Source organism: Saccopteryx leptura, chromosome 1 (assembly GCF_036850995.1).
Source record: "Saccopteryx leptura isolate mSacLep1 chromosome 1, mSacLep1_pri_phased_curated, whole genome shotgun sequence".
Taxonomy (NCBI): domain Eukaryota; kingdom Metazoa; phylum Chordata; class Mammalia; order Chiroptera; family Emballonuridae; genus Saccopteryx; species Saccopteryx leptura.
In genome coordinates this window covers 219,512,117-219,537,102 of record NC_089503.1, presented here as the reverse complement: position 1 = coordinate 219,537,102, position 24,986 = coordinate 219,512,117, and the positions used below count along the sequence as shown (strand labels likewise).

Below are 24,986 nucleotides of genomic sequence, written 5' to 3'. Positions count from 1 at the left end.
CAAAATAACTGTGATTTCTACTAAACCCTGTGGAATAATAAACTGGCCACCTGTTAGCTGAGAAATGACCCCATCTGGGTCCTTGCCAGGAGATAAACCATAACGGCAAGAATGCATCAGTTCAGTGACAGCTGAGCGGGTTCATTAAATGGTGTTTGTTGTGACACTTTCTGTTGCTTTTAAATACAAACCCACAGCTTTGCCTGCGGAGTGGCTGTGCTGGTTCCAGAGTGCCGCGGGGAGGGTAGGTCTGCCTAGCGTGTGCGGGCGTCCAGCTCATCGTGCTGTCAGCGTTTCCTCAGCCCCGACCCCTTGGCTCCCACCACCATGGGGCCACCGCAGCCTGGGAACTGAGGGCCACTCCAGGGAGGACCAGTGGAGCCCCAGGGTGCTTTGGGAACGACTCTTAAATTCCGCTGGGCTGTGATTCATTGAGTTCCTGATAGTCTGACTGATGAGTGTAGACTAGACCAGCTCAGCCCGGGTTCCGAGTCATCTTCTTCTCAGTGGACATCTGCCACTGTTTCAGATCCTCGAGGTGGTCTGTTGAGTTGAATATGTACCTGTGAAGACGTAAATGTTTTGATGGTAATAAATATTCAGTTTAATCATTTAGCATGTGCTCATTTTGATTCTCTAAACATTTTTTAAATTTTTATCTCGTTTAAACTTGACGACATTCCTGAGAGAGAGGTGTTATTGTGCCTGTTGTACAGGTGAGGAAACTGAAGTTAAGGAGGTTTCATTATTTGCCCATAGCTCACAAGAAGCAGCTGAGCTAGGATTTGAGCCCTGCTGTGTGACTGCAAAGACCTTATTTTAAGCACTGCCCCACACTAACTCCTGGTGGCAGCCACGGTGGTGTCCTAACTGCCATAGGTGACAACTCAGAAAGACAGCGCAGAGCGTGGGTGCCATGGGGCTAATGGCGCCAAGGGCCCAGGGGTGGGTTCTAGTCCTGTCCTACCACTTCTGGCTGTAGGAATCTGGGCAAAGGGTTTGATTTCTCTGAGCCTCACTTTCCACACTTACAAAATGAATCCCCAAATAATTGTGTATGGAAAGGAAGAAACCAAAGAGGAAAGAATCACCCAAGTCTTTAGCTAGAGTGGAGGCAGCTAGATGGTGTCCCTGACACAGGATGGTCCACTGAGACTGGGCGGTTGGGAGAAGATGCTCTTGTGGGAGAAAATCAGGACTGTGTTAAGTTTAAAGGCCTGCAGGGTGTCTAAGTGGCTTTGTCATTAAAACTAGATGGTAGGGAATGAATGAGATAATGTGTATAAAGCTTATTTCAGCTCCTGAAAAATAGCCCATGCTCTCTAACTTAGGTATTTTTAACAATAGTGAGTAGTATTGCTTTTGCCAAATCATCACTCATTTTAGGTGAATACGCTTTGCGAAATATGTTTGATAAAATTTGGTCACTTTTTCTCTTTGTCAAACCTTGTTAGGTTCTGCAGAGTATTCACTGATCAGAATGAGATCTCTTAACAGGCATCTCACTAAATCCTCGGGCCCCTGCTGTTTATGGAAACAGCTTTCTGTCCTGATGTTATATTTCCGATGTGTGAATGTGCTTTAGAAAAAAATCCGTAACTGCACCATATCACTGTGCTCAGTGGTGTAGTTCTGTAGCTTTGCTGTTACAGATCTCTACTTCTAGGAGGTAGAAATTGAGTTTGATAACATTCCCGTGACGAGCGAACGAGGGCCCTCCCTCAGTGCTGCAGAATGCCGCCAGTAACCCTGACGGTAAGGCTGCTGCGCACTTGAGGCAATTTAACTTAATCTGTTTAAAAGGTATTTTGTCTTCGCTGGATAGAATGTCTTTTGTTAATGTTTGTTACTGTGTTTGGATCCAGGCGGAGGAACTCTCTCTCAGCACTGCAGGGAACTAAATGATTCCTCTCCGACGTGTGTATGGTGTGGCCTTCTCCAGGAGAGGCTACAATTCATGCTTTTATTCCATTTCCAAATTAGAGTTCTAAATTATGGAAGATGGTTTCGTTCTTAAAAGCAAGTGAGGTCCCATTCAGGGTTCCTGGAGTTCCAGCGAAGTTGTCTCTCGGGTATGGAGATTTGGTTGAGTGGAGCTCAGCTTACCTTGGAAGTTTTCCTTTGAGCTGAATGGTCCTTTCAGATGATTCAAGCTGCAGATTAGTCCTACGCAGACAGAACTTTAGAATTTACCAGGAACCCACTGTGAGACAGCCACCAGCCTGCTTACTCATTGCTCAGGAAAATACCAGAGCTCTGGCTTGTTCAGCAAGGTATTCTTTATTGAACAGTCACCATGTGCCAGGCCCAGCTTTGGGTTCTGCACACAGCAGTGAAAGGGAGATTGTTCCTGCCGTATTCACGCTGCTCAGTTTATATTCACGAGGGAGGAAAATTCATTGACAAACAAAACAAATACAGTGACAAGTGCATTAAGGACATAAATAGGGCGCTGTGATAAAGAATAACGTTGGAAGGTGAGGGCCTCTCAGAGGAGGTGGCGTTTATTTGAGAGCTGAAGAACAGCTGCAGACCCGCCCAGGCTAGAGCTGGGGGTTGAGCATTCCAGGGAGAAGCTAAGGCAGAGTCCCTGCGTGAGAACAACGCTTAGGGTATGCTCAGAGTTAGCACAGGGAAAGCGGAGGGAGCAGGAGCATGGGGCGTCAAGTAGGACTGGAAAGGTGGGCCAGGGCAGATGACCGGTAATGGCAAAAGTGGGCTTTATCCCAAGTGCAGTGCGAAGCCACTGAAGGGCTTGTAAGCACGGAATGACTCAGTCTGGGTAATGACTTAGAAAAACGAGTCTGGCTGCCTTGTAGAAAGTGGATTTCAGAAGGGTAAGAGGAAGCAAGGAGACCAGTTAAGAAGCTTTTGTAATAGATGAGGCTTTTGTGGGCAGGGCTGGCATCAGTGAAGATGGAAAGATCAAGATGGGTAGATTCAAAATGGTTTTTCAAAATAACAGGATTTGTTAACAGGCTGGTATGGAAGACGGGCAGGAAGCAATCAAAGATGCCTTTAAGGAAGGCTGAGGAACTAGGTGGTGGTGCTATTTATTGAGATTGCAAAGGTGAGGATAGAAATGGCTTGGTGGGGTAGGGGGCAAATCAGAATTTAGTTTTAGAAATTGAATTACCCATGAGACCTCCAAGTGGAGGTGTCAAGCAGACACTGGAGGTCAGTGTGGAGGTTGGAGTAGAGGTCTGGGCTGATAGATGAGTTTGGGAGTCAGCAGCAGTAGATGGTATTTAGTCTATACACCCCCACAGTGAGAGTGTATGTAGAGACAACAGTCCTGAGTTAGGATGGGAAAGAAAGCACCAGCGAATGAAATGGAAATGGAGCGTTCTGGGGAGGTGGAAGGGAAACGAGAGCATCAAGTCATGGGAGCTGAGAGGAGGATGTTTCAGGAAGGAAGGATTAGTTGGTATATCACATGCTGCTGAAGTATCCCGTAGGTGACGATGGAATGTGTCTTTTGTCCATTGGATTTGGCAGTGGGAGGTTGTCGGTAACTTTGACAAGGCATTTCTCGAACTGAAGTGGGTTTAGAAGTACGTGGAAGGTGACATCATGGAGATAGTATGTGCACCAAACAAAACTTGTTTGCTGGGATTTGCTGAAGAGGGAAGTGGAGAAATGATAGATGAACGATGGAGAGAGAATGGGATCCAAGGGGTTCGTTTTCTGTGTTTTTCATGAGAAATACTATTGCATATGTATATATCAGAAGTTGTGCTTAGGACGGGAGAGGAATGACCGGTGTTGACACATGAGATGGCTGAGTGAGTGATGTTCTTGGGAAGGCAAGACAGGTGGGGATTTAAAATCCGGGCCCATTTTGCATAGGCCTGCCATTCTGGTCGTCAAGATAAGATTGATTCAGAATAGACTGTAGATATGTGCTAAATTCTGTGGTACTGCTTGTGTATATTCTTTTTATTTGTTTTTCTTCAGAGACAGAGAGAGGGGAGGGGATAGATAGGGACAGACAGACAGGAACGGAGTGAGATGAGAAGCATCAATCATCAGTTTTTTGTTGTGACACCTTAGTTGTTCATTGATTGCTTTCTCATATGTGCCTTGACCGTGGGGCTACAGCAGACCGAGTAACTCCTTGCTCTAGCCAGCGACCTTGGGTCCAAGCTGGTGAGCTTTGCTCAAACCAGATGAGCATGCGCTCAAGCTGGCGACCTCGAGATCTCGAACCTGGGTCCTCCGCCTCCCAGTGTGACGTTCTATCCACTGCACCACTACCTGGTCAGGCTGCTTATGTATATTCTAATAATTCAGAGAGCCAGCAGTGGAGGCCAGCTTATTGATAAGCGTTTTTAGGAGGAGAAGGTGATCACACTTAAGTGGGACCCTGAAGAATGAGCAGAGGTTAAAGAAGAGACAGGAGCGCTGACGGAGAGATCACGTGGGAGCCAGCAGAGTAGATAGGGGCGCGTATGGAGATGGCTCCACTGGTTGGCGGAGAGCTTTCTCATGGAATGCGTAGAAACATGGGTCATGCCAACCAGGTCCAGATGAGGGCTCTTAAATACTACGCAGAGGACAGGAGATGATCCACTAGGAGCTGGCCTTGTTCTTGAGCAAGCAGGAATGCTGAGAACGACATTGCGGCAGGGTGGAAGTCAGAGCCGCATTGTGGGTGACTGGACAAGGAGGGGTTGCTGTGGTAAAAGTCAAGAATCTCTGGTCTGGGCTTGAAGTTCTGAGTAGTCGGGCGAGGGTGGCAGCAGTGTCTGTGGAGAGGAAGTGAAAGTATGAGCGATAGTTGGAGGGAAGAGCTGATAAGATCTAGTTGTCTGTTTGGATACAATGGACAAAGTAAACAGAAGCAGAAGATGACTTCAGGGTTCCAAGACTGAGAGTCTGTTGATGTCAGGAATAGCTGGAACTGTTTGAGATTCAAGTAAGCGCAAATTGTCCAAATGGGGCTATAGGGTCTGTAAAAGTGTTGAGATGTCGGCTAGAGACGTGATTTCCTAGCTGAAAGGCCCCTTCTCCCTGACTGTCGGCCGCGTGGGGCTGCATTCACAGAGGGTGAGCCCTTCCCTTTCCCGTGGGGCTGAGTGGGGAGCCGGGCAAGCAGCAGCCGGCACTGTCTCGAGCCTGGAGCCGGCCCCTCAGCTCAGCAGCGGGGGAACGGCAGGGACCAGTGCCCAGGCTCCTTTCTTGGCATGGGATTTATTTTTACCATTTTATTATTTTAATATGCATTTGCTGTGGAATATAAGAAGATGAATTTCTATATTCAGACTATCAGACTTACTTTGGTTATTTTTCAGTTTAAATACCTGCCTAGGAAAATACAAATCCAGCATTTTGTCTTCTTATCCTGTCCTAATTTAAATACTGTAAATGAAATTGGAAAACAGAGAATCTGAGCCTTACTTTGTATGGTATAAAAGCTGAGTGTTTCTTCACCTCCCTATTTGTCTTGGGATTGTGCCTCCCTGTCCTCCATAAGAGCCCCTGAGTCCTCTCCACGTACCACCTGCTCCCTTAGGGGGTGTTGTTCTGAACCTGAAGGGACCTTCAGGGTCAGAAAGGGTCCTCCCAGGCCAGTGGCGCTCCCTCCGAGTCCCACCACAGCCTTGCTCCTTCACCAGGGCTCTGTGGGCTGCAGCAGGTACTCACAGCAATCAGGAAGTTCTCGGGGCCATGTTTGTGGAAGGCAGGGGTCATTACCGAACGGAGAGGAGGAAAGATGCTCAAGTTAATGGCTCTTGCCCTTGAGCTGTCAATTCTCAAGGACTCTCTTATAGATCTTCCGGAATCACTGTGGGAAACTGTGTAGGGTTATCAGATAGTTATTTCTGCAGCCTTCCCGATAGCCCAGTGCTAACACTTTGAAAACAAAACAAAACAAAACTTGAGAAGAAAGCTGCTGAGTAAATCTCCATTTTAACAGTGTTCTTTTTCCTGTTTGGCACCAAAGAAATGAGATTTCCCCAGCTGGTTTATCCAGAATTTCTCCTCTTTTCTGCATGTGCACAAATGCACACAAATGCAGGTGCATGCACACACACTTCAGATGCTTCAGGACCAGAATTCTCTTAATTGGACAAAAAGTACCAGCCATGTACTTGAGCACCAACCATGCCCTCTCTACAGTGCAGTTGCTGTGACTGAACAGCAAGTAGAGTTAGATGTTGCTGCCTGGACATTCTTGCCTTTAAAAGATCATGGTGCCTCAGAGAATTTCTGAAGAATTCTCTTTCTCCTCTCCTTTCAGAGGGCCAGTTGAGGGTGGACGCCAATATATCTGTGCATCACCCTGGAGAGCCTTTGGGCGTTCGCACTGAAGTGAAGAATCTCAACAGTGCCCGGTTCTTGGCCAGAGCAATAGGTGAGTGTCAGCCATTACTCCTGATGTTCTTCTGTGTCAGTTATCTAGCGCTAACAAGCCACCCCAGACCTAGTGACTTGAACATTAACCATTTAGGTGTTTGCAGTTCTGTGGGGTAGGTGGTTTTTCTGCTGGTACTCAGCTCATTCATGTGGCTGTGGAAACTGGCCACTCAGCAGAAACAAAGGGTCTGAGATGACCTCACTTACATGGAGCCTCGGAGCTGGGTATCTGCTGGGCTTCCCTACCCATGTGGTATTTCTTCATTTGCTTGCTAAGCCTGCACATTCTCGTGTGGCATTACGGGATTCCAGGATAAGAACTATATAGGCAACAATCCCAGACCCGGAGTCACTCAGCCTAGATAGTGGTCCCAGCCCTTCTGCCAAGTTCTGTCATCACGACTAGGTCATTTAATCTCTTTGAACCCTAGTTTTATCAAAAAGAGAGGGAGTGTGAGTTTCCTAAAAGATCCTTTGAAGCACCATTATTATATGATGTCAACAAGAAGAAAATATGGTGTACAATAGCCCCCCCCCTTATCCACAGGGGATATAATGTACAGTAGGTAACCCCCTGTACCCACAAGGGATATAGTGTACAGTAAGTAGTGCCCCTTACCCACAGGAGGTATGGTGTACAGTAGTGCCCCATCCACAGGGGATATAGTCCAAGACTTTCCCATGGATCCTTGCAACTGTGGATAAAGCCAAACTCTATGTGGGTACTATATCTGTTTCTGTACATACCTGTGATCAAATTTAATTTATAGCCCTGGTCAGTTGGCTCAGTGGTAGAGCATTGGCCTGGCGTGCAGGAGTCCTGGGTTCGATTCCCGGCCAGGGCACACAGGAGAAGTGCCCATCTGCTTCTCCACCCCTCCCCCTCTCCTTTCTCTCTGTCTCTCTCTTCCCCTCCCGCAGCCAAGGTTCCACTGGAGCAAAGTTTGCCCAGGAGCTGAGGATGGCTCTGTGGCCTCTGCCTCAGGCGCTAGAATGGCTCTGATTGCAACAGCCCCAGATGGGCAGAGCATCACGCCCTGGTGGGCATGCCGGGTGGATCCCGGTCGGGTGCATGCGGGAGTCTGTCTGACTGCCTCTCGTTTCCAGCTTCGGAAAAATATTAAAAAAAAAAAATTTAATTTATAAATTAGGCGCAGTAAGAGATTAACAATAACTAATCATGAAATAGAACAATCATAACAATATACTGTGATAAAAGTTATGTAGATGTGGTGTCTGTCTCTCTTAGAATGTCTCATAGTATTGTACTCAACCCTGACTCGTGATGAATTGAGGTAGTACAACACCAAGGTGTGGAGAGGAAGGGAGGTGAATGGCGTAAGCTCTGAGATGTAGTGTTAGGCTATTGTTGACTTTCTGAAAATACTGTCAGAAGGGGGATCATCTGCTCTGGGTGATCTTGGATCACTGAGCCATGTTACCATCGGTGGTTCAATGTCAAGAGCACACATTGTCTGTGGCTGGGGAAATTTAATCTTTTCAGACTGTGGTTGAATACACATATCTGAAGCCACACAGAGTGAAACTGGATAAGGAGATAGAATTATTGTAAATGACTCTGTTGACTATTATTTTTGAGTTAAAGATTTAAAAAGGTTTTTAAATATTGCTTGGCTAGAGGAAAGGAATCAAAAACGTGATACTAAATTACTGTATTTTTTCTTAGACTATGAAATTCAGAGGCAAATCAATGAACTTGAGAATGGAGGTGAAATTGTGAATGAAACTCGCTCCTTTGATTACAAGCTGGGGTGAGTCTGCATCGACAGGTGTTTGGGTACAGCTGGGTGGGGCCCCATCGGGCTCGCCACAGACCAGACAAGTTCCTCTGCAGAAGGTGCTCAGCTTCTCCAAACTTCAGTTTCCTCCTAAAAACCGGAGGACACTGTACCCTAAAGCATTCTAATGTAGCCTGTAGGGCTGGGTCAGGGGTTAAGCCAAACCAGACTTGTTGCCAAGTGCTCAGCCTTTGGTCCCAGCCTTCCCCAGCTTCCTGATCACCTGCTTTGCAGCAAGAATTTTTCTTTCCTTAAATTCAGTCATACAGATGCTCTAAAATTTAAGCTGTAGGTAGAAGGAAGTTTAGAGCTGGCTGTAGAGGTGCCTTTTTGTTTGTTTGTTTAGATAACGTTGACTTTAATTTTCTAACTCAGAAATTTTGAAGATTTTATACTTTTAGCAGAAGACTAAACAAAGCTCAAAATCCTAGACTTAGAGCTGGTGAAAAGCTGGAAGCACTAAAGCAACTTTTTTTTAATCAGCTTTCTAAACAGTTTTCTTTTTTTAAAAATATTTTTACTGTAGTCATGAAGTGTCTCCCAAGGAAGGCTGAAGCACTCGAATTTGCCTGTGTCTGCCCCTTATTGGCGGGGACTGCCCCCTCTGCACGGGTGGCAGCCCGCACAGCACGCAGTGCCTGTTTAACGTCTCCTTTCACTGTCCTAGGTGCACCGTGCCGATGAGAGACAAAGAGGGAAAACAAGACTACAGGTGACTGCTCCTCCTGTCGCACATTCTGTATTTGGGTTAGGGGCACATGTCACACCCACTTGCAGATCAACCTGATGATCCTGGATAGTTTCTAGGGTCACTTTTTGCCATTGTTGTTGAATGATGGAAATCTCGATTTCCTGTTAGTGTATCGTGAGGGAAAGAATATATTCTTTAATCAGGTAGCCTTGTAGCGTCTTGTTAGAAGGGATTCAGCTGTTGGAAGACGCTTGCCCCTCACCTCTGGGTGAGCGTCGTTATCACTGAGCTGAGAGGATGGCGCCTAGCCTGTCCTCATCCCTGCTGTCAGCAACGAACTCAGGAAGGCACTGAGGTTCCGTGAGAAGAAATGAAAAAAAGATGTATATGTTCCTGGCAGTTCCCTTCGAATCGCAGGTGATAGTATTTAATCAATAAATTAAGTAAGTTGGACTTAATATGAGATTCAGAAGTAAATCCAATAATAAGGATGGCCTTAAAATTGGACCTCCCATTTTTCCCCATCGAGTCTAGCAGATTGCTATGGTTGGAGTTTTGCACATTGAGGTTGTTGAGTTCCGCCCACCTTTGCTTTGTGACATGCAGGGGGATGTGAGTGTGGCCCCTGTGGTCCGTGAGGAGCACGTGTGGCATCGTGATGCGGGAGAGAATAAACCCTTTTTAGCGTGAACACCCCGAGGACTCCTCATAGTGTCAGTCCAAGTCGAGACAGTTTTAGTGACTGTGACCTTGTAGCTTCAGAATGTTCTTCCCAAGCACTGCTGACCTCCAGTGTTGCCCCTGCTCTTTCTGCTGCTTCCTTACTGAGTCTGGAGCAGACAGCTTACCCAGCAGCGTCAGCTCAGTCCCTCAGGTTAGTGTATGGGTTCCCTCTTACCTTCGCGAGTCAGGCTGGGGGGGGGGGGGGGGCGTGCCCTTCTCACCTGTTACCTCATCAGCCGCTCTTACGTAAGCCCTTTAGAGTGTGAGCAGAGAGAAGAGGGCGGGCGCTGGAATGAAACAGGGAAGGACATCTTTGTTTCGTAGGGTTACATGCAGTGGTACAGCTTTCACATTTAAAAAAATGACTTTTTTCAAGCAATTAGGTTTATAGCGGAATTGAATGGGAATTACAGAGTTCCTCTATGTTCCTTGGTATGTACCAGATACCATGTCCTTTCCCTCCCCCACAGTTTCCCCTAATAACATCCTGCTGCCGTGTGTAGCTGGCACATCTATTACAATTGAGGAACCAAAATTGATACCTTATTAACTAAAACATCGTTTACATTAGAGCTCGCTCTTTATGTTGGACACTCTGTGGGTTTTGACAAATGTATAGTGACATATATCCACCCGTGTCCTGCAGAATAGTTTCACTGCCCTAAAAAGCCCTATCTGTACTTACCCCTCTTGCGTCTATATTTTGTTTAGGCAAAATCCATTAATTTCTCCTACTTCTCAAGAAAATGTTTTCTTATTCTTTGACTTCTTATTTATTACACAAATACTGTTTAAATTAGTGGAAATTTATTTATGTATTTACTCTTAAGATTTTATTGATTTTTAGAGAGAAGGGGGTGTGGAGTGAGAAGTATTAACTCATAGTTGCTTCACTTTAGTTGTTCATCAATTGTTTGTCATATGTGCCTTCACCAGGCAAACCCGGGGATTCAAACCAGCAACCTCAGCCATCCAGGCCGACACTTTATCCACTGCACCACCACAGGTCAGGCAAAAATAGTGGAAATTTTAAAATGGGGGGAAGTCCTCTTTCTCCCTAATAAGTAAGTTGTTTTCATTTGGTCATATGTCTTCATGAATATATACTTGACCCACAATTACATGTCACAGCGTGGCATGAACCCTGTGTTGTGTCTTTTGCTCATCACTAAGCATGGAGAGCAGCAGGGCTGGTGTTTTAGCTGCACTTTTGCACGTGTGCAAAGACTAGTTCCTAGGAGATAAGGGGCCAGTGTTGATATTGTAAGATATCAGAGAACATTTGCAAGTAACATGGGCTCTATACATAGACACTTTCCTATTGATGATAGGGTTTTTTTCTTACTAAAACCCAATACCTCAGAGTCAGGCCCTGTCTCCTTTCTGCCTAGGTTTATTCCTGAGCCCAACCTGCCCCCCCTGCTGCTCTATGACTCAGCGTCTCTGCCTGCTGGCGCAGACCCGCAGCAAGTGATCAATATCGACCAGATCCGGGAGCAGCTCCCCGAGCTCCCCAGTGTGACCCGGAAGAAGCTCGTCCAGGAATATGGGATGCTGCTGGAGCACAGCATCACCTTACTGGTAGGTATCGGTCAGAGGCTCCGACAAACCCGGCTCAGTGGCCAGGGAAGCGCCGTGCGGTGGGCTGAGCAGAGCCAGCAGACTGCCCGGGTATATGCTATGTGTTTCTGAGCAGAACAGGGCGTGGTGACCTTCGCTTGCTCCCCTTAGTGGTAAGTGTGCCTGATAAAACCAGAAACAGGACCTCGTGGCTTATCTCTTCCGTGTCAACACGAGCAGCCAGTCATGGCCACCGTGGAGGCTGTCAGAGAGCACCGCATGTTATGGATGACTGTCTTCCCCTCATCCAGAGGACAGAAGAAAATCCACATGATAGGGTTTCTAGCATAGTTGAACCCTGGCCTGGTCTGCAGGAAGTTGGGTTCTCCAAAGCCAGCCAGTTGTTTTACCAATTGTAGAAGGAAACATTTATTCCACATGAAATGCCGAAAACTCTCACAAGAATTATTGGTGCTTTGAAGCTTGAGGATGTGTCAAAGGAGACGTTAGAGAATCAGACACCATTGAGATCTGCGTAGGGATTTTCCCGGCCTTTTCGAAGCTGCTTGGGGCTTTGCAGTCTTTTTTGTCATGGCAACATTAAAGTGACACAGCACCCGTGAGTGTACCGTTTTGTCACATTTGTCTACTTGTCTGTTGGGGGGGAAGTGGAACAGTTTGCTGCTGCATCTTTTAGCGACTAGGTGTTTGCTACATTCGTCTTTTGGAGCAGCAGAATCTATGGAAACTGGATTTATGCATTTTAATTGACCAATAATAAATATCTGGGGACGTTACCATACACGTATTTCTATGTAAATGTATACAGTTAAATAACAGCAACCCCACTGTTTCTGGTACAAGGTATGCAGTTGAATGTTTTTTTGAATAAATGATTTTTCTATTATCTATATCACATAAATCAGTTAGTGTGACAATTATCCAGTGTCTCACGCCAACAGTCCTTTTTTGCTACAAGTCATGATTAGGCACGATCCCTTATTTTTTTGTACTTTGGGCAATGTTGATCACTGTCTCGTGTAGGCTGCTGGTGCCTACTTCTGTGCACTTACATCGCTGTATGTTAATCATCCACCGGTGTGTCTTGCTCAGCGCCTTGAAGGCAAGGACAGCTGTGTCCTCTCTCTCTCTGTGACTCAGCACAGACGAGTACAGCAGCAGAGCTTACGGCCCGTCTCTGACCTTGTGAACCCGTCAATCTGCATCTCAGACAGGACACCTTTCACCTGCATGTTTCCTGGGCTGATTTAACAAAACTGAGTTTTAGTCGTAATGCATCTTTCCCATCATCATGATCCCTTGAATTTCAACCCACTCGAAATAAGTTTCAGAATGAAAACTAAATGTTAAATTCAGGTCTGGCATCTTCTGGCATGTTTACCAAATTCCAGAGGGGTGGGAGGACTAGGACCCAGGCTGCTCAGCCTGCAGGCGCTAGTCACCTCTCTGCTCGGCATTCGGTGCACAGAGGCCCCTTCGCAGGCAGTGAGTGATGGACCCAGGCCTCTTGGCTTTTTTGTTTTTTTTGCCCAAGACTGATTTCCAAGAAGAATCCACTAAGTAGACTATTAAAATCTGTTGTGCATCCACTTTCTTCATGTGGGAAGTGAAAGGGCCTCCCTGATCTCCTCTGAGACGTGGCTGCTTCTCTGTGAGGACTATCCAAAGGGCCGACGCACAGATCTAATGAACATCCTCCAATTTAGAGCGCCCAGGAGTGTGCATTAGATAAGTAGGGGCAGCGGTGTGCTTGCGGCCTCGGCTCCAGCCCCGTGCCTCTGCCTGCTGACTAAGTGAAGCGTTAAGCACAGACCCGCTCCTGTCCACATGCCTTCCTGACCAACAATAACTTCAGAAGTTAACTCTAGTCTTCAGTTTATCTTGTCATTTACTGTGTGGTAAGCACTGAATCATTTATTGTGATCTTCGCTATATATGGAACTCTAATATTCTGTCCCAGCATCCACCATGACATCTGGCACATAGTAGGTACACAGCGAACATTTGTTCAGTGAGTGGAGGACGAATGAGCCAATACGAGGGATACTAGAAAAACACTCATGCAAGTCCCAGGAAAAATAGAGTTCCTGACAAAAGCATCCCTGTTTCCAAAGGTCACACACGTAAACCCCTTTTGACAACCAGCAAGTCATGGGGCAACGCCCGTGTTACTGAACTCTGGCTGAGAAGACCGAGATGGCCGACTCAGCCATGCCGTGTACCAGGACCAGATGCAAATCACGACTCTATGCCTCGTTTTCTGAATTGGTTTCATTAAGGCATTGGATCAGATCTGTACCGTTTCTCTCGTAAGGCCTCCTGGTATTCCCTCCAACAGAACCTGTCTCACTGTTATCTTCCTCCGGCCACCTAAAAAGTATCTTGCTCCTCCAGGGCCTTCACCCTCATTAGCTAACCTTGCTTTCCGATCTTATCTCAAATAGCCTTGATTTCTGACCTCATGGGTAAGGACTAAAGGACAGAAATGTGGAAGCTGAGATAGATTCAGGTATTAGAAAACGGGAGAATTCGAATAGCACAGCAAGCCCTTCTCTGAGTCAGTACATCCAAGAGTAATTATTAGGATGATCGAGATTATATGCATGTGCATTTTTCTTAGCAAACTATCCCAGGGTGATGTTCTTTGGAGAATCTCTTCCGAAACTCTGCATTTCCTGACTCAGCGAATACAAGCCAATTGCAGCCATTTGCCTGAGCAGTGCATAAAGAAGGCCGTTCATTACAGCTGGCTTTGCAGTTTACAGCGGCCCACCTGTTAATCAGTCCTACAGCAGGCCTCCTAGGTGCACGTGGTTCCACCTATTTTACAAGCGAGGAAATGGCCCCTCTATGGTTGAGCGTAAGGGGTTAAGTCACTTTCCCAGGCCTGTGGGGGAGTCAGGGTCGCCCTCGGCTGAGCTCAGGGCCCAGGCTCTTCGTGTGTGAGCCCAGTGCCTGCCTGCACGTACAGGGTGCTACAATGCCAATGAGGGATCGAGGGATGGTGGCTCGGGTTCTTGTTTTGGTTCACTTAATAGAGAAAATAGAATTTTCACTCTTGTTCACACTAACGCTTTATCAGTCCCACTGACGCTTTCTGAATGAAGCACAGTCACCAAACAGCAGTTCTCTCGAAACTTCCACGCACTCCTCTTGGTTGTGACTGCCTTACAAACAAACAGAAAGTGCCGTTCGCTAAATTTAGTGAAAATCAGTCACTCCAAGGAAAAGCAAAAATTATGTCTATTTTCTAAGTAGAAGAAAACTTAAGTCAGGAAAGAAATGTGAGCTCTCTTCTGCAGCTTTGTTTCTTATGCTTTCTTCCTTCAGGATGCGCCTCAGGTACTCCCTGAATCATGGAGATGGGTCTGCACGGAGGGCCAAGCGTGTGGGGCTGTGGGTGTCGTGGGGTCATTTTGCATCATGTCATGCAGCTCGTCGCATGTAAGGAAGGGACAGGAGCTCACAGGGGGGCTGGCGGTGTGTGAAGTCACTAGGCAAAGGCCTGCAGTCTCCACAGTATGGGAGTTTTCAGAGGAGGGATGGGACAGCATCCCCATTTAGTCTGTTTTAAGAGCCTGCTGTCCTCACTGTGTGCCCTTTGCTGTTGTCGAATATAGGCTTTTATCTTTTCCCACGATGCTTTTAACTCTACAGCATAGTTGTATAGAGCAGTGAGTTAATTTTTTTAATTGAATTTATTGGGGTGGCATTGGTTAATAACATACAGGTTTCACGTGTACAGTTCTGTGACACCTCACCTGTACACTGCACTGTGTGTTCACCGCCCCAGACACAGACACCTAGATTCCAGGTCTGATGCTGACACTTAGGAGCTGGGAGGGCTCTGCAGGTGCAGCTGGAGCTGTGCCCTCCCAGCTGAAAGGAGAAGGAATGCTTTGCTTACCCTGGAGATGACAGACATAGCAGAATCCTCAGTGAATCTTAAAAAAAAAGAGTCTGAATAGAACCAAGCAGACTCCCAAGAAAAAGCCGCCAGAGAGAGTGAGCGCTGCAGGCACAGGACAGCCCGGCGAGGCCGAGTGTGAAGACAAGTCCCGCGTGGCCCAGTGAGGCTGCCGGAGAAGGGGCGGCGACGTGTCTGTCTTTGTGCGCAGCCCCAAGAAGTGTAGTAGTCTCAAACAGCTTCGTTTTCCCTGTGGATTATTCCCATTTAAAATCATAATCTTTTGTTTGTGACATAGTTAAGATGTCTCCAAGAGGCAAAAAAAAAAAAAGATATCATGACTCTAGTTGATTGTTAAATGGATTGTTTTCTAAGTTTTGCTTTGAGTCTCTAGTTAGCTTGAAATGGCCTGGTTTTCTTTCTGGATGAACTGCCTGTGAAATAATTTCCCTTGGTAAATATTTGTATATCCTATAGGCCATACTACTTGAATCTAATAGTTTGAGAAAGCATCTGAAACCATATTGACTGGTTTTAGACTGCCCAAAGTAACCAGGGAGCAAAGTACTTACCCTCCAACTACTGCTGAAGGAAAATCCATTCGGTCAACATCGCCACCTCCCATATTTCAGCTCCATGCAATTTTTGAAATCGATTTTATTCTTCATTTTATAGCATCGCATCCAGGGCTTGCCAGCTTTGGATGCTTTCACAGTTGGTCTGCCCTCTGGAGAAAGAACCAATATTTTGTCCAGCTGACTAAAAAGATGTCTTCTAACTTGACTCCTATACAACCAACCGTTCTTTCAAATGTGAGTGAAAGAGCTTTCAGAGATGAGGATCCTCTGGGCTCAGAGCCGTGTGACCCCTCGGGGACCTGCGCACTGGGGCAGGGTGCAGGAAGGAGTGAAGGTCCCTAGTGCCCACCCTTGGGGCCACCAGCTGCTCTATGCCTCATGTCCTGAAGCCTGATTTCCTGCTTGCAGAACGGTTTCCTTTGGGGTACAGTTGACAGAAGGCTACTATTGAGTGACACAGGCCACTTCTGTGTTGGGCCATTGGATAACAGTGTTTTTAAGGACATTGGAATGTAATTACAATCAAAATTGATTTCTTGACAACACACTCTTTGTGTTCCATTCTTGTAGATATTGTTGTCTAATTATGCCTTTCTGCTGTCACTTTTTACCACCTGAATTACATGGATTTTGACAATTTGAGGGCAGGTCTTACCAGTGGCGTAGGGAACATAACTGGCACCCGGGGCTCGACACTTTATTGGCACCCCCTCCCCCCCAACTACGCTTCTACTATGCTTTTCTTGTTTGTCTTGGAGACCATTTGGCACCCCTCTGCGAGTGGCGCCCAGGGCATGATAGACCCCCTTGCTCCCCCCAATACGCTACTGGGTCTTACTTCCAAGTTAGTGTCCTTCAGCGTGTATGTGTGTGTGTGTGTGTCTCAGAGTTAATGCAGCTCAGAGAATGTCAGCTCACTTCACGTTACTCTCAGCCAGCTGTAGGAGAGACACTTCCCGAAGGGAACGGGCCTCTGTGTTGAACTCAGGTGTGCGTGCTTCCCAGCTTTGCCAGGAGTAGAGCACAGGAGGAATTGTTGAGATCAGAGTTCTGCTCAGATTCTACGGGCTCTCAGACCCTGCTGGGAACATAAACCACGGGTGGCAATTATGGAGACCAAAATGGGACTAGAGAACTTTCTAGTTGTATATTCTTTGAGACATACCAGCAAGCATACCCTGGGTGTTTCTGGGTCAGTTTCAGAACTTCTGCAGATCCCTGTGTTCTTGAGAGTGGCAGTGACGGTTCGGGGTTCTGGCTTCCTCCTCACATACTCAGGAGGAGTGTGGTCTCCTTTGCGGCCTCACGCCACCAATGGACTCCCTTTTGTTCTTTCCCCACTGAAGGCTCCTCTGCACAAGTCCTTCTTTCAAGTTCACTTGCTGCCAGGGTCTGCGGTCACTGCTGGTTTCCATGAAAAACAGGGCAGGTTCCTTCTCAGCATAGATCCCGATCTCCTCCCCACTGTCCATTCCAGCCCTCAATCCAGCCCTGACTTCTGCCTCCACCCCGGAAACGCTGCTTCCTCTCAGACCCCCTTACCTAACTTCCATTTCCATCCCAGCACTAACGTCTTGTGGTGATGGCCAGATTCACGGGGTAATGAGGGAACAACAGAGCCCCCACTGATAGGCACATACGGGGCCTTCTCACAGTGTCTCCAGAAGTGCTCAGTGGCTGCTCACCCCAACACCCCAGCCATAGTGCGGATGGATGCAATTTGTGTTTGTACCTCCACAAAATGATACCTTGTAAGATGTGAGTACCTTACCAGGGAGGCCGCTGTGTTTGGTCCACAGATGTGGGGTTTCCTATACAGTCAGCAGTGCCCACCACAGCCATGATCTCCCTGGGTAGGTATGAGCCCACACATGAGTTTCTGTATTAGAGGAGCTAGAATGCAGTAACATATAGGACGCTTAATCTTAGAACTATAGGAGCAGTAATGCAATTTATTTTGTAACATCAGAAGCTATTTCAGAATCGGCCGTTGTCTTGGTTTAGACATGCTCACTGTCCCTTCTCTCAGCAGAGGGTGTGGAGGGATGCCGAGGAGAGGCTGGCACAGCTCTGGCCATCGTGGGGAGGCACCATTGTCTTCCTTCGTGATCTGGGAACGGGCATGTGTCATGTCACAGCAGAGAGGGCCATGTGGCCCAGTGTACACTGGCAAAGGTGGAATGTGAACTTAACATTTTCTCCTAATTTCTAAGGGCCTTTGCAACATTTTTAATAATTTGTTAACCTTTGAACAGCTGGCAGGCAGCAAATAAAATAATGGACATGGTGGGGAAGTGCGTCCTTTTGAAGAGCAAGTTGCTTTACAGTGTGCCTGGCACTGGGGCTTGGTCTCTGTCCCCAGGAGGCACGGACGTGCCATTTCCTTCGTCAGAGGAGGGGAACGTGGAGGTTAGGAGAGTAGACCACAGAGGTGGGAGTCTCAGCTCCACCACGTTAGTGCTCTGTGGCCTCTAGCAAGTTAGTGCCTCAGTGTCCTCATTTGTAAAAGAGAATTCTGCCCCCTGACGCCCAGGGTGGTTGTTGGAATTAAATGAGTTTTAATACAGAGGAAGTGCTTGTAACAGTGCCTGACACTTATTATTGCTGTGAACATTTATTATTAATGTCATTGACAGCAGCAGCTGAGTGCAGCTCCCCACAGGGCTGGCTCTTGGTCTCTTGTCTCCCAGGTATTCTAGAAGTACTCTTCGAGAGCCTTCTAACTAGTCCAGACTGCTAATCTAGGGCCGCTTTGCTGCTGGTCCCCCCTGTCACATAACCAGCTGTTGCTCAACTGGTGCTTTGTGGCCTTTCTTCTCTGAAGCTACCCCTGGGCAGCTGTCTCTATCTGGTTTCATTCAACTTCTAAATATAGTCAGCTGAGTCCTGCCCTGTCGTCAGGGTCCCTGGGTGTGGCAGTAGAGAAATCAGCCTTCATCCTCTTCCAACTGGATAGTCTTCCAACATTTTATCATCTTTGAAGGGAGACTGCAAAAGACAACTCTGGGCACTTTGCTTCCAGGGCCGGATGCAGGGGAAAACCGGGTTCCTTCCCAGAGCGGCAGTGCAGGCGAGGTGGCTGACCCCGGGCTGTGCCTCACCAGCACTGGCCGCTGACGTCCACAAGCGGAGGAGCGTTCCTGTTAGTCTCAGAGGCTGACCCGGCATTGGTTTTGGCTGTAATTGAGTGGGAAATTTGATTAAAATGTGAAAAGGATGCTTCCCAGTCATAGAGCTGTAAAGACTGCCTGGTATTATCCCAAAGACAGGACCACTTGTCCCTGCTGCGCTCGCTGTTTCTGGCAGGATCGTCAGCCAGGCGACTTGCCCCCCTGTCACTGCACTTTCAGCTCTGCCTCACGCAGGGGAGATTAGTGCTGAGTCGAAGGCTTGCTTGCCGTTAAGGGTCTGCTGATGCAGTGGCTGATGCAGTGGCTTTTCTCCCTTGCTCTTAGTAAGGGAATTACTGGCCTATTGCTTTTTTTGTTGTTGTTGTTGTTTCTGAAGTTAGAAGCAGGGAGGCAGTCAGATAGACTCCCACATGCGCCCCACCGGGATCCACCCAGCATGCCCACCAGGGGGCGATGCTCGGCCCATTAAGAGCATTGCTCCGCTGCAACCTGCACCATTCTAGCACCTGAGGCGGAGGCCATGGAGCTGTCCTCAGCATTTGGGCCAACTTTGCTCCAATGGAGCCTTGGCAGCGGGAGGGGAAGAGAGAGACAGAGAGGAAGGAGAGGGGGAGGGGCGGAGAAGCAGACGGGCGCTTCTCCTGTGTGCCCTGGCCGGAATTGAACCCAGGATTTCCACACGCTGGGCCAACACTCTACCACTGAGCCAACCTGCCAGGGTCTGGCCCACTTTTTTTCTAAGAAAACCAGAAGGTTGCACTGCCACATTCCCTGGGGACTTCTGAGATTTGTGCCTAGCTATTAGTATCTGCCTGTCCCCCGGGGAAATGAGGAAGACATCACCTAGAATGTTTTGTAGTTTTTCCGTGAAAAGTGGGCTTCTGACCTAAAGAACTAAAGCAGGCACCCATGTGTGACTTCCTGCTGATCTCATTCTCTGGGCAGCGGCCGCTCAGCTTCCCTCAGCCCCCGTCGAGCTCACCCGATCACGAGCACAGTTTCCTGTCCCCTTCGGAGTGTGTGCTAAAGCCACAGGCTCCCCAGAGGGATACAGTCCCAGCTCGCAGGGCTGCCTCACAGCACTGACACAAAAAGACAGACTTGCCATGTTATCCATCCAATAAAAAAACCCCAAGGGGAGAGGAATAGATATTCATCACATCCCAGCAGCTCAGCTAAGCCTGCAAGTTCAAATGCAGTATTTCTAGATGGATTTAGAAAACTTTTCCTTGGCAGAGTTCTCCTGACGGCTCTTTTCACCAGCAGCTAGCCTGTGTGGGAAAGAACAAAGGGAGTTCTACCCATCTGATGGGGCTGGGTAGCGAGCGCTCTCTGCCTCCCCAGTGGTCTGTGTAGCTTTGTGGGGGTTTGAATACTTTTCCATAAGTTAACAGAACTTCCTATTCCTGCTGCCTGCCTCTGCCTTTATCTATAGCCAAGCATTGGCTGCTGAGGTGGCCTCTGCCCTGCTTTAGTGTGAGCAGAATAACAGCATTGGCTTGGAAGGAGATTCAGGAGATGATTATGGGATTATTCAGGTGGCCTGTCAGTGGAGAATTTATCTGTTACAAAGGGCACATGGATTTTTTATTATGGAATGTCCACCTTGGCACCTGTTTGCCTGTGTAGTTATTATAGCGCCTGCAAGAGCTCAGTTTTCAGAGCACTTGTGTTACTACACCTCGCTGCTTCCTCCTGTCTTCCTTTCCCAGAAAGTCCTTCTGTTTAATGAAGGTTCTCTGAAAGGGGGCAAGGGCGGGAGCTTTACCCGAAGTATAAAGTTGAAAAGGAATATTTTGAGGGAAGAGTGGTTTGATTTGAATTCAGCATGTTGGGGAAATGTACTACTGAAAATGCGTCCCCTGTCACTTTTTGTGTTTTGTTTTTTCTGTCACCTCTCGGGATGACGTGAAGATGAGTACAGTTCCAGTCTACTTTTGGTTTTATAGAGGTAGAATATTCTGTTTGTTCCTTCCTAGTTTGCTTTTCTTGCATTGTTATTCTAGCAATCACCAGGACTTCCAGCAGAGGACAGGACTGGGAAGAGATGGGAATGCATGCTGGGGGCCAAGGGTGACAGGGCACACGGAGCTGACACTGGGAGGGCAGGCGAGTGTGGGGAAGGTCAGGTGAGTGTGGGGGAGGTCAGGTGAGTGGGGGAGGTCAGGTGAGTGGGGGAGGGCAAGTGAGTGTGGGAGAGGGCTGGTGAGTGTGGGGGAGGTCAGGTGAGTGTGGGGGAGGGCAGGTGAGTGTGGGGGAGGTCAGGTGAGTGTGGGGGAGGGCTGGTGAGTGTGGGGGAGGGTAAGTGAGTGTGGGGGAGGGCAAGTGAGTGTGGGAGAGGGCTGGTGAGTGTGGGAGAGGGCAGGTGAGTGTGGGGGAGGTCAGGTGAGTGTGGGGGAGGGCTGGTGAGTGTGGGGGAGGGTGAGTGTGGGAGAGGGCTGGTGAGTGTGGGGGAGGTCAGGTGAGTGTGGGGGAGGTCAGGTGAGTGTGGGGGAGGTCAGGTGAGTGTGGGGGAGGTCAGGTGAGTGTGGGGGAGGGCTGGTGAGTGTGGGGGAGGGCTGGTGAGTGTGGGAGAGGGCTGGTGAGTGTGGGGGAGGTCAGGTGAGTGTGGGGGAGGGCTGGTGAGTGTGGGGGAGGGTAAGTGAGTGTGGGGGAGGGCAAGTGAGTGTGGGAGAGGGCTGGTGAGTGTGGGAGAGGGCTGGTGAGTGTGGGGGAGGTCAGGTGAGTGTGGGGGAGGGCTGGTGAGTGTGGGGGAGGGCAGGTGAGTGTGGGAGAGGGTGAGTGTGGGGGAGGGCTGGTGAGTGTGGGGGAGGTCAGGTGAGTGTGGGGGAGGTCAGGTGAGTGTGGGAGAGGGCTGGTGAGTGTGGGGGAGGGCTGGTGAGTGTGGGGGAGGTCAGGTGAGTGTGGGGGAGGGCTGGTGAGTGTGGGGGAGGTCAGGTGAGTGTGGGGGAGGGCTGGTGAGTGTGGGAGAGGGCTGGTGAGTGTGGGGGAGGGCTGGTGAGTGTGGGGGAGGTCAGGTGAGTGTGGGGGAGGGCTGGTGAGTGTGGGGGAGGTCAGGTGAGTGTGGGGGAGGGCTGGTGAGTGTGGGGGAGGTCAGGTGAGTGTGGGGGAGGTCAGGTGAGTGTGGGGGAGGGCTGGTGAGTGTGGGGGAGGGCTGGTGAGTGTGGGGGAGGTCAGGTGAGTGTGGGGGAGGGTAAGTGAGTGTGGGGGAGGTCAGGTGAGTGTGGGGGAGGGTAAGTGAGTGTGGGGGAAGGCTGGTGAGTGTGGGGGAGGTCAGGTGAGTGTGGGGGAGGGCTGGTGAGTGTGGGGGAGGTCAGGTGAGTGTGGGGGAGGGCTGGTGAGTGTGGGGGAGGGTGAGTGTGGGAGAGGGCTGGTGAGTGTGGGGGAGGGCTGGTGAGTGTGGGGGAGGGCTGGTGAGTGTGGGAGAGGGCTGGTGAGTGTGGGGGAGGTCAGGTGAGTGTGGGGGAGGTCAGGTGAGTGTGGGAGGGCAAGTGAGTGTGGGAGAGGGCTGGTGAGTGTGGGGGAGGTCAGGTGAGTGTGGGGGAGGTCAGGTGAGTGTGGGGGAGGTCAGGTGAGTGTGGGGGAGGGCAGGTGAGTGTGGGGGAGGTCAGGTGAGTGTGGGGGAGGGCAGGTGAGTGTGGGGGAGGGTAAGTGAATGTGGGAGAGGGCTGGTGAGTGTGGGGGAGGTCAGGTGAGTGTGGGGGAGGTCAGGTGAGTGTGGGGGAGGGCAGGTGAGTGTGGGAGGGCAGGTGAGTGTGGGAGAGGGCTGGTGAGTGTGGGGGAGGTCAGGTGAGTGTGGGGGAGGGCAGGTGAGTGTGGGGGAGGGCAGGTGAGTGTGGGGGAGGGCAGGTGAGTGTGGGGGAGGTCAGGTGAGTGTGGGGGAGGGCAGGTGAGTGTGGGGGAGGTCAGGTGAGTGTGGGAGGGCAAGTGAGTGTGGGAGAGGGCTGGTGAGTGTGGGGGAGGTCAGGTGAGTGTGGGGGAGGGCAGGTGAGTGTGGGGGAGGGCTGGTGAGTGTGGGGGAGGGTAAGTGAATGTGGGAGAGGGCAAGTGAGTGTGGGGGAGGTCAGGTGAGTGTGGGGGAGGGCAGGTGAGTGTGGGGGAGGGCAGGTGAGTGTGGGGGAGGTCAGGTGTGTGTGGGGGAGGTCAGGTGAGTGTGGGGGAGGGCAGGTGAGTGTGGGGGAGGTCAGGTGAGTGTGGGAGGGCAAGTGAGTGTGGGAGAGGGCTGGTGAGTGTGGGGGAGGTCAGGTGAGTGTGGGGGAGGGCAGGTGAGTGTGGGGGAGGTCAGGTGAGTGTGGGGGAGGGCAGGTGAGTGTGGGGGAGGGTAAGTGAGTGTGGGAGAGGGCTGGTGAGTGTGGGGGAGGTCAGGTGAGTGTGGGGGAGGTCAGGTGAATGTGGGGGAGGGCAGTGTGGGGAAGGGCTGGCCAGTGTGAGGGAGGGCTGGCGAGTGGGGGAGAAGGCTGGTGAGTATGGGGGAGGGCAGTGTGGGGGAGGGCAGGCAAGTGTGTGGGGGGGGAGAGCAGATGTCAGCCTCCTCTGGTCTGTAGAGTCGGGGCTCTGAAACCTGGTCATCCCTTTGAGAAGAGGCTGTACAAACACAGGTGACAGTAGGAGAACACTTGCTGTTTACCAGAAGTGACCAGAATTTTCTGGTGCGCTCTCATGTTGAGGCGAGAACAAGTCGGTGTCTCAGAAGAGGCAGAGGGTGGCAGTTTGATTTGCCTTCAGAATGCTGATCTTTCACTTTTTTTATTTTTTATTTTTGGAAGTTTTACACAATTTTTTTTCTTTATAGAATGAAGTTGGCCTGCTGGAGTTCTTCCAAAATGTGATAAAAGAAACTAGGGCAGAGCCCAAAAAAGTGACAAGTTGGGTCCTCAACATTTTTCTCGGCTTTTTAAAGCAGCAGAACCTCGCCGTCAGTGAGAGGTGAGTGGGGCCCGGGGGTTCCCTCCTCCTCTATGACCAGCTCTGGGTCCAGGAGCTGGTGACATAGGGTAGAACCAGGGATTTGCTCTCCTCGCTCCCCCTCGGGCTCTCCTGGCAAGGCACAAGCACCCCCTGTGGATTCCCAGTTCTAAAGCTGTCCTCCATCACATCTGAGAAGTCGACCATTTGTTCAGACCCCTGACTGTCAACACTGTGCGGCGCGGTACAAGGCAGCTTCTGAAGGAGCCGAGGTTAAGTCAGCCTGTTGAGTGAACTCAGACCGCCTGCTACTGACCCAAACAATTCATACACACTATGGTTTCAGAATCCCAAGGGTACCCAATTCGAAATAAAAGTATACAATTGACCCTTGAACAACACAGGTTTGAACTGTGCTTAGTCCAGTAATATGCAGGTTTTTTCAATAAATACTGTAAATGTATTTTTCTTATGATTCTCAACATTTTTTTAGCTTAGTTTATTATAAGAATACGTATAATATACAAAACGTGTGTTAATCAACTGTACGTTATTGGTAAGGCTTCCACTCAACAGTAGGCTGTTCAGTTTGGGGGAAGTTAAACGTGCTGAGCGAGTGAGACTGTGTGTGCAGTCAGTGCCCACTCCCGGCACTGTTCAAGGGTCGACTGCACTTGGCTGTTCCTGCAGGTCTCTTCCCACTCCGTTCAAAGACCCATTAGCTGGGCTGGTATGCCAGTCGCCCCTGGGAACAGACATTAATGAACAACCTCAGCCACTAGGGCGAACCTTTCCAAAACCTAGAACAGCAGTACTGCAAAGCTAGCAATAGTCTCATGATGACACCTGGCAAGGAACACTCTAGAACAGTGATTTTCAACCACCAGTCCCGGACCGACCACCAGAAGTTTTGTGCTGGTCTGCAAAAAGTTAACCACCCTGATGTTGAATGAAGAGCATCAACCCAATGATCTCAGTCGAATTTGCTTATGCCCAGGGTGATTTCTGGGGACTTACTGGTCCCCGAAATAATTCTCCGATTTTCACCGGTCCCAAAGTGTAAAAAGGTAGAAAAATGCTGCTCTAGAGATCAAGTTGGCAGAAACTGATTTTGCAAATCAGCATCCATCTTTAAAGACCTCTCAGAAAACTGGTGTTTAAAGGGTCCAACCATAAACGTTCTTGTTTGATTTGGCTTTTTAATTACTTCAAGTATATTGCTTTGGAAGCGGTATGTTATTGTTTTTATAATCTCATTCTCAGTTACTAATTTGCTGCTGAAGATTTATTTTATTTTCCAGATGGGTGGGG

At 49.1% G+C, this 24,986-nt stretch overlaps 1 protein-coding gene across 2 annotated transcripts in view; it reads left to right on the top strand.

Moving 5' to 3' along the window:
• Positions 1 to 24,986, top strand: part of GATB (glutamyl-tRNA amidotransferase subunit B) — a 68,832-nt gene that overhangs the window by 29,557 nt on the left and 14,289 nt on the right. For both annotated transcript variants that reach the window (XM_066386520.1, XM_066386513.1), the window contains exons 6-10: positions 6,245 to 6,358; positions 8,048 to 8,132; positions 8,827 to 8,871; positions 10,965 to 11,154; positions 23,563 to 23,696. In XM_066386520.1, the coding sequence (XP_066242617.1) occupies positions 6,245 to 6,358; positions 8,048 to 8,132; positions 8,827 to 8,871; positions 10,965 to 11,154; positions 23,563 to 23,696 (568 nt within the window). The remainder of the gene's footprint in view (positions 1 to 6,244; positions 6,359 to 8,047; positions 8,133 to 8,826; positions 8,872 to 10,964; positions 11,155 to 23,562; positions 23,697 to 24,986) is intronic.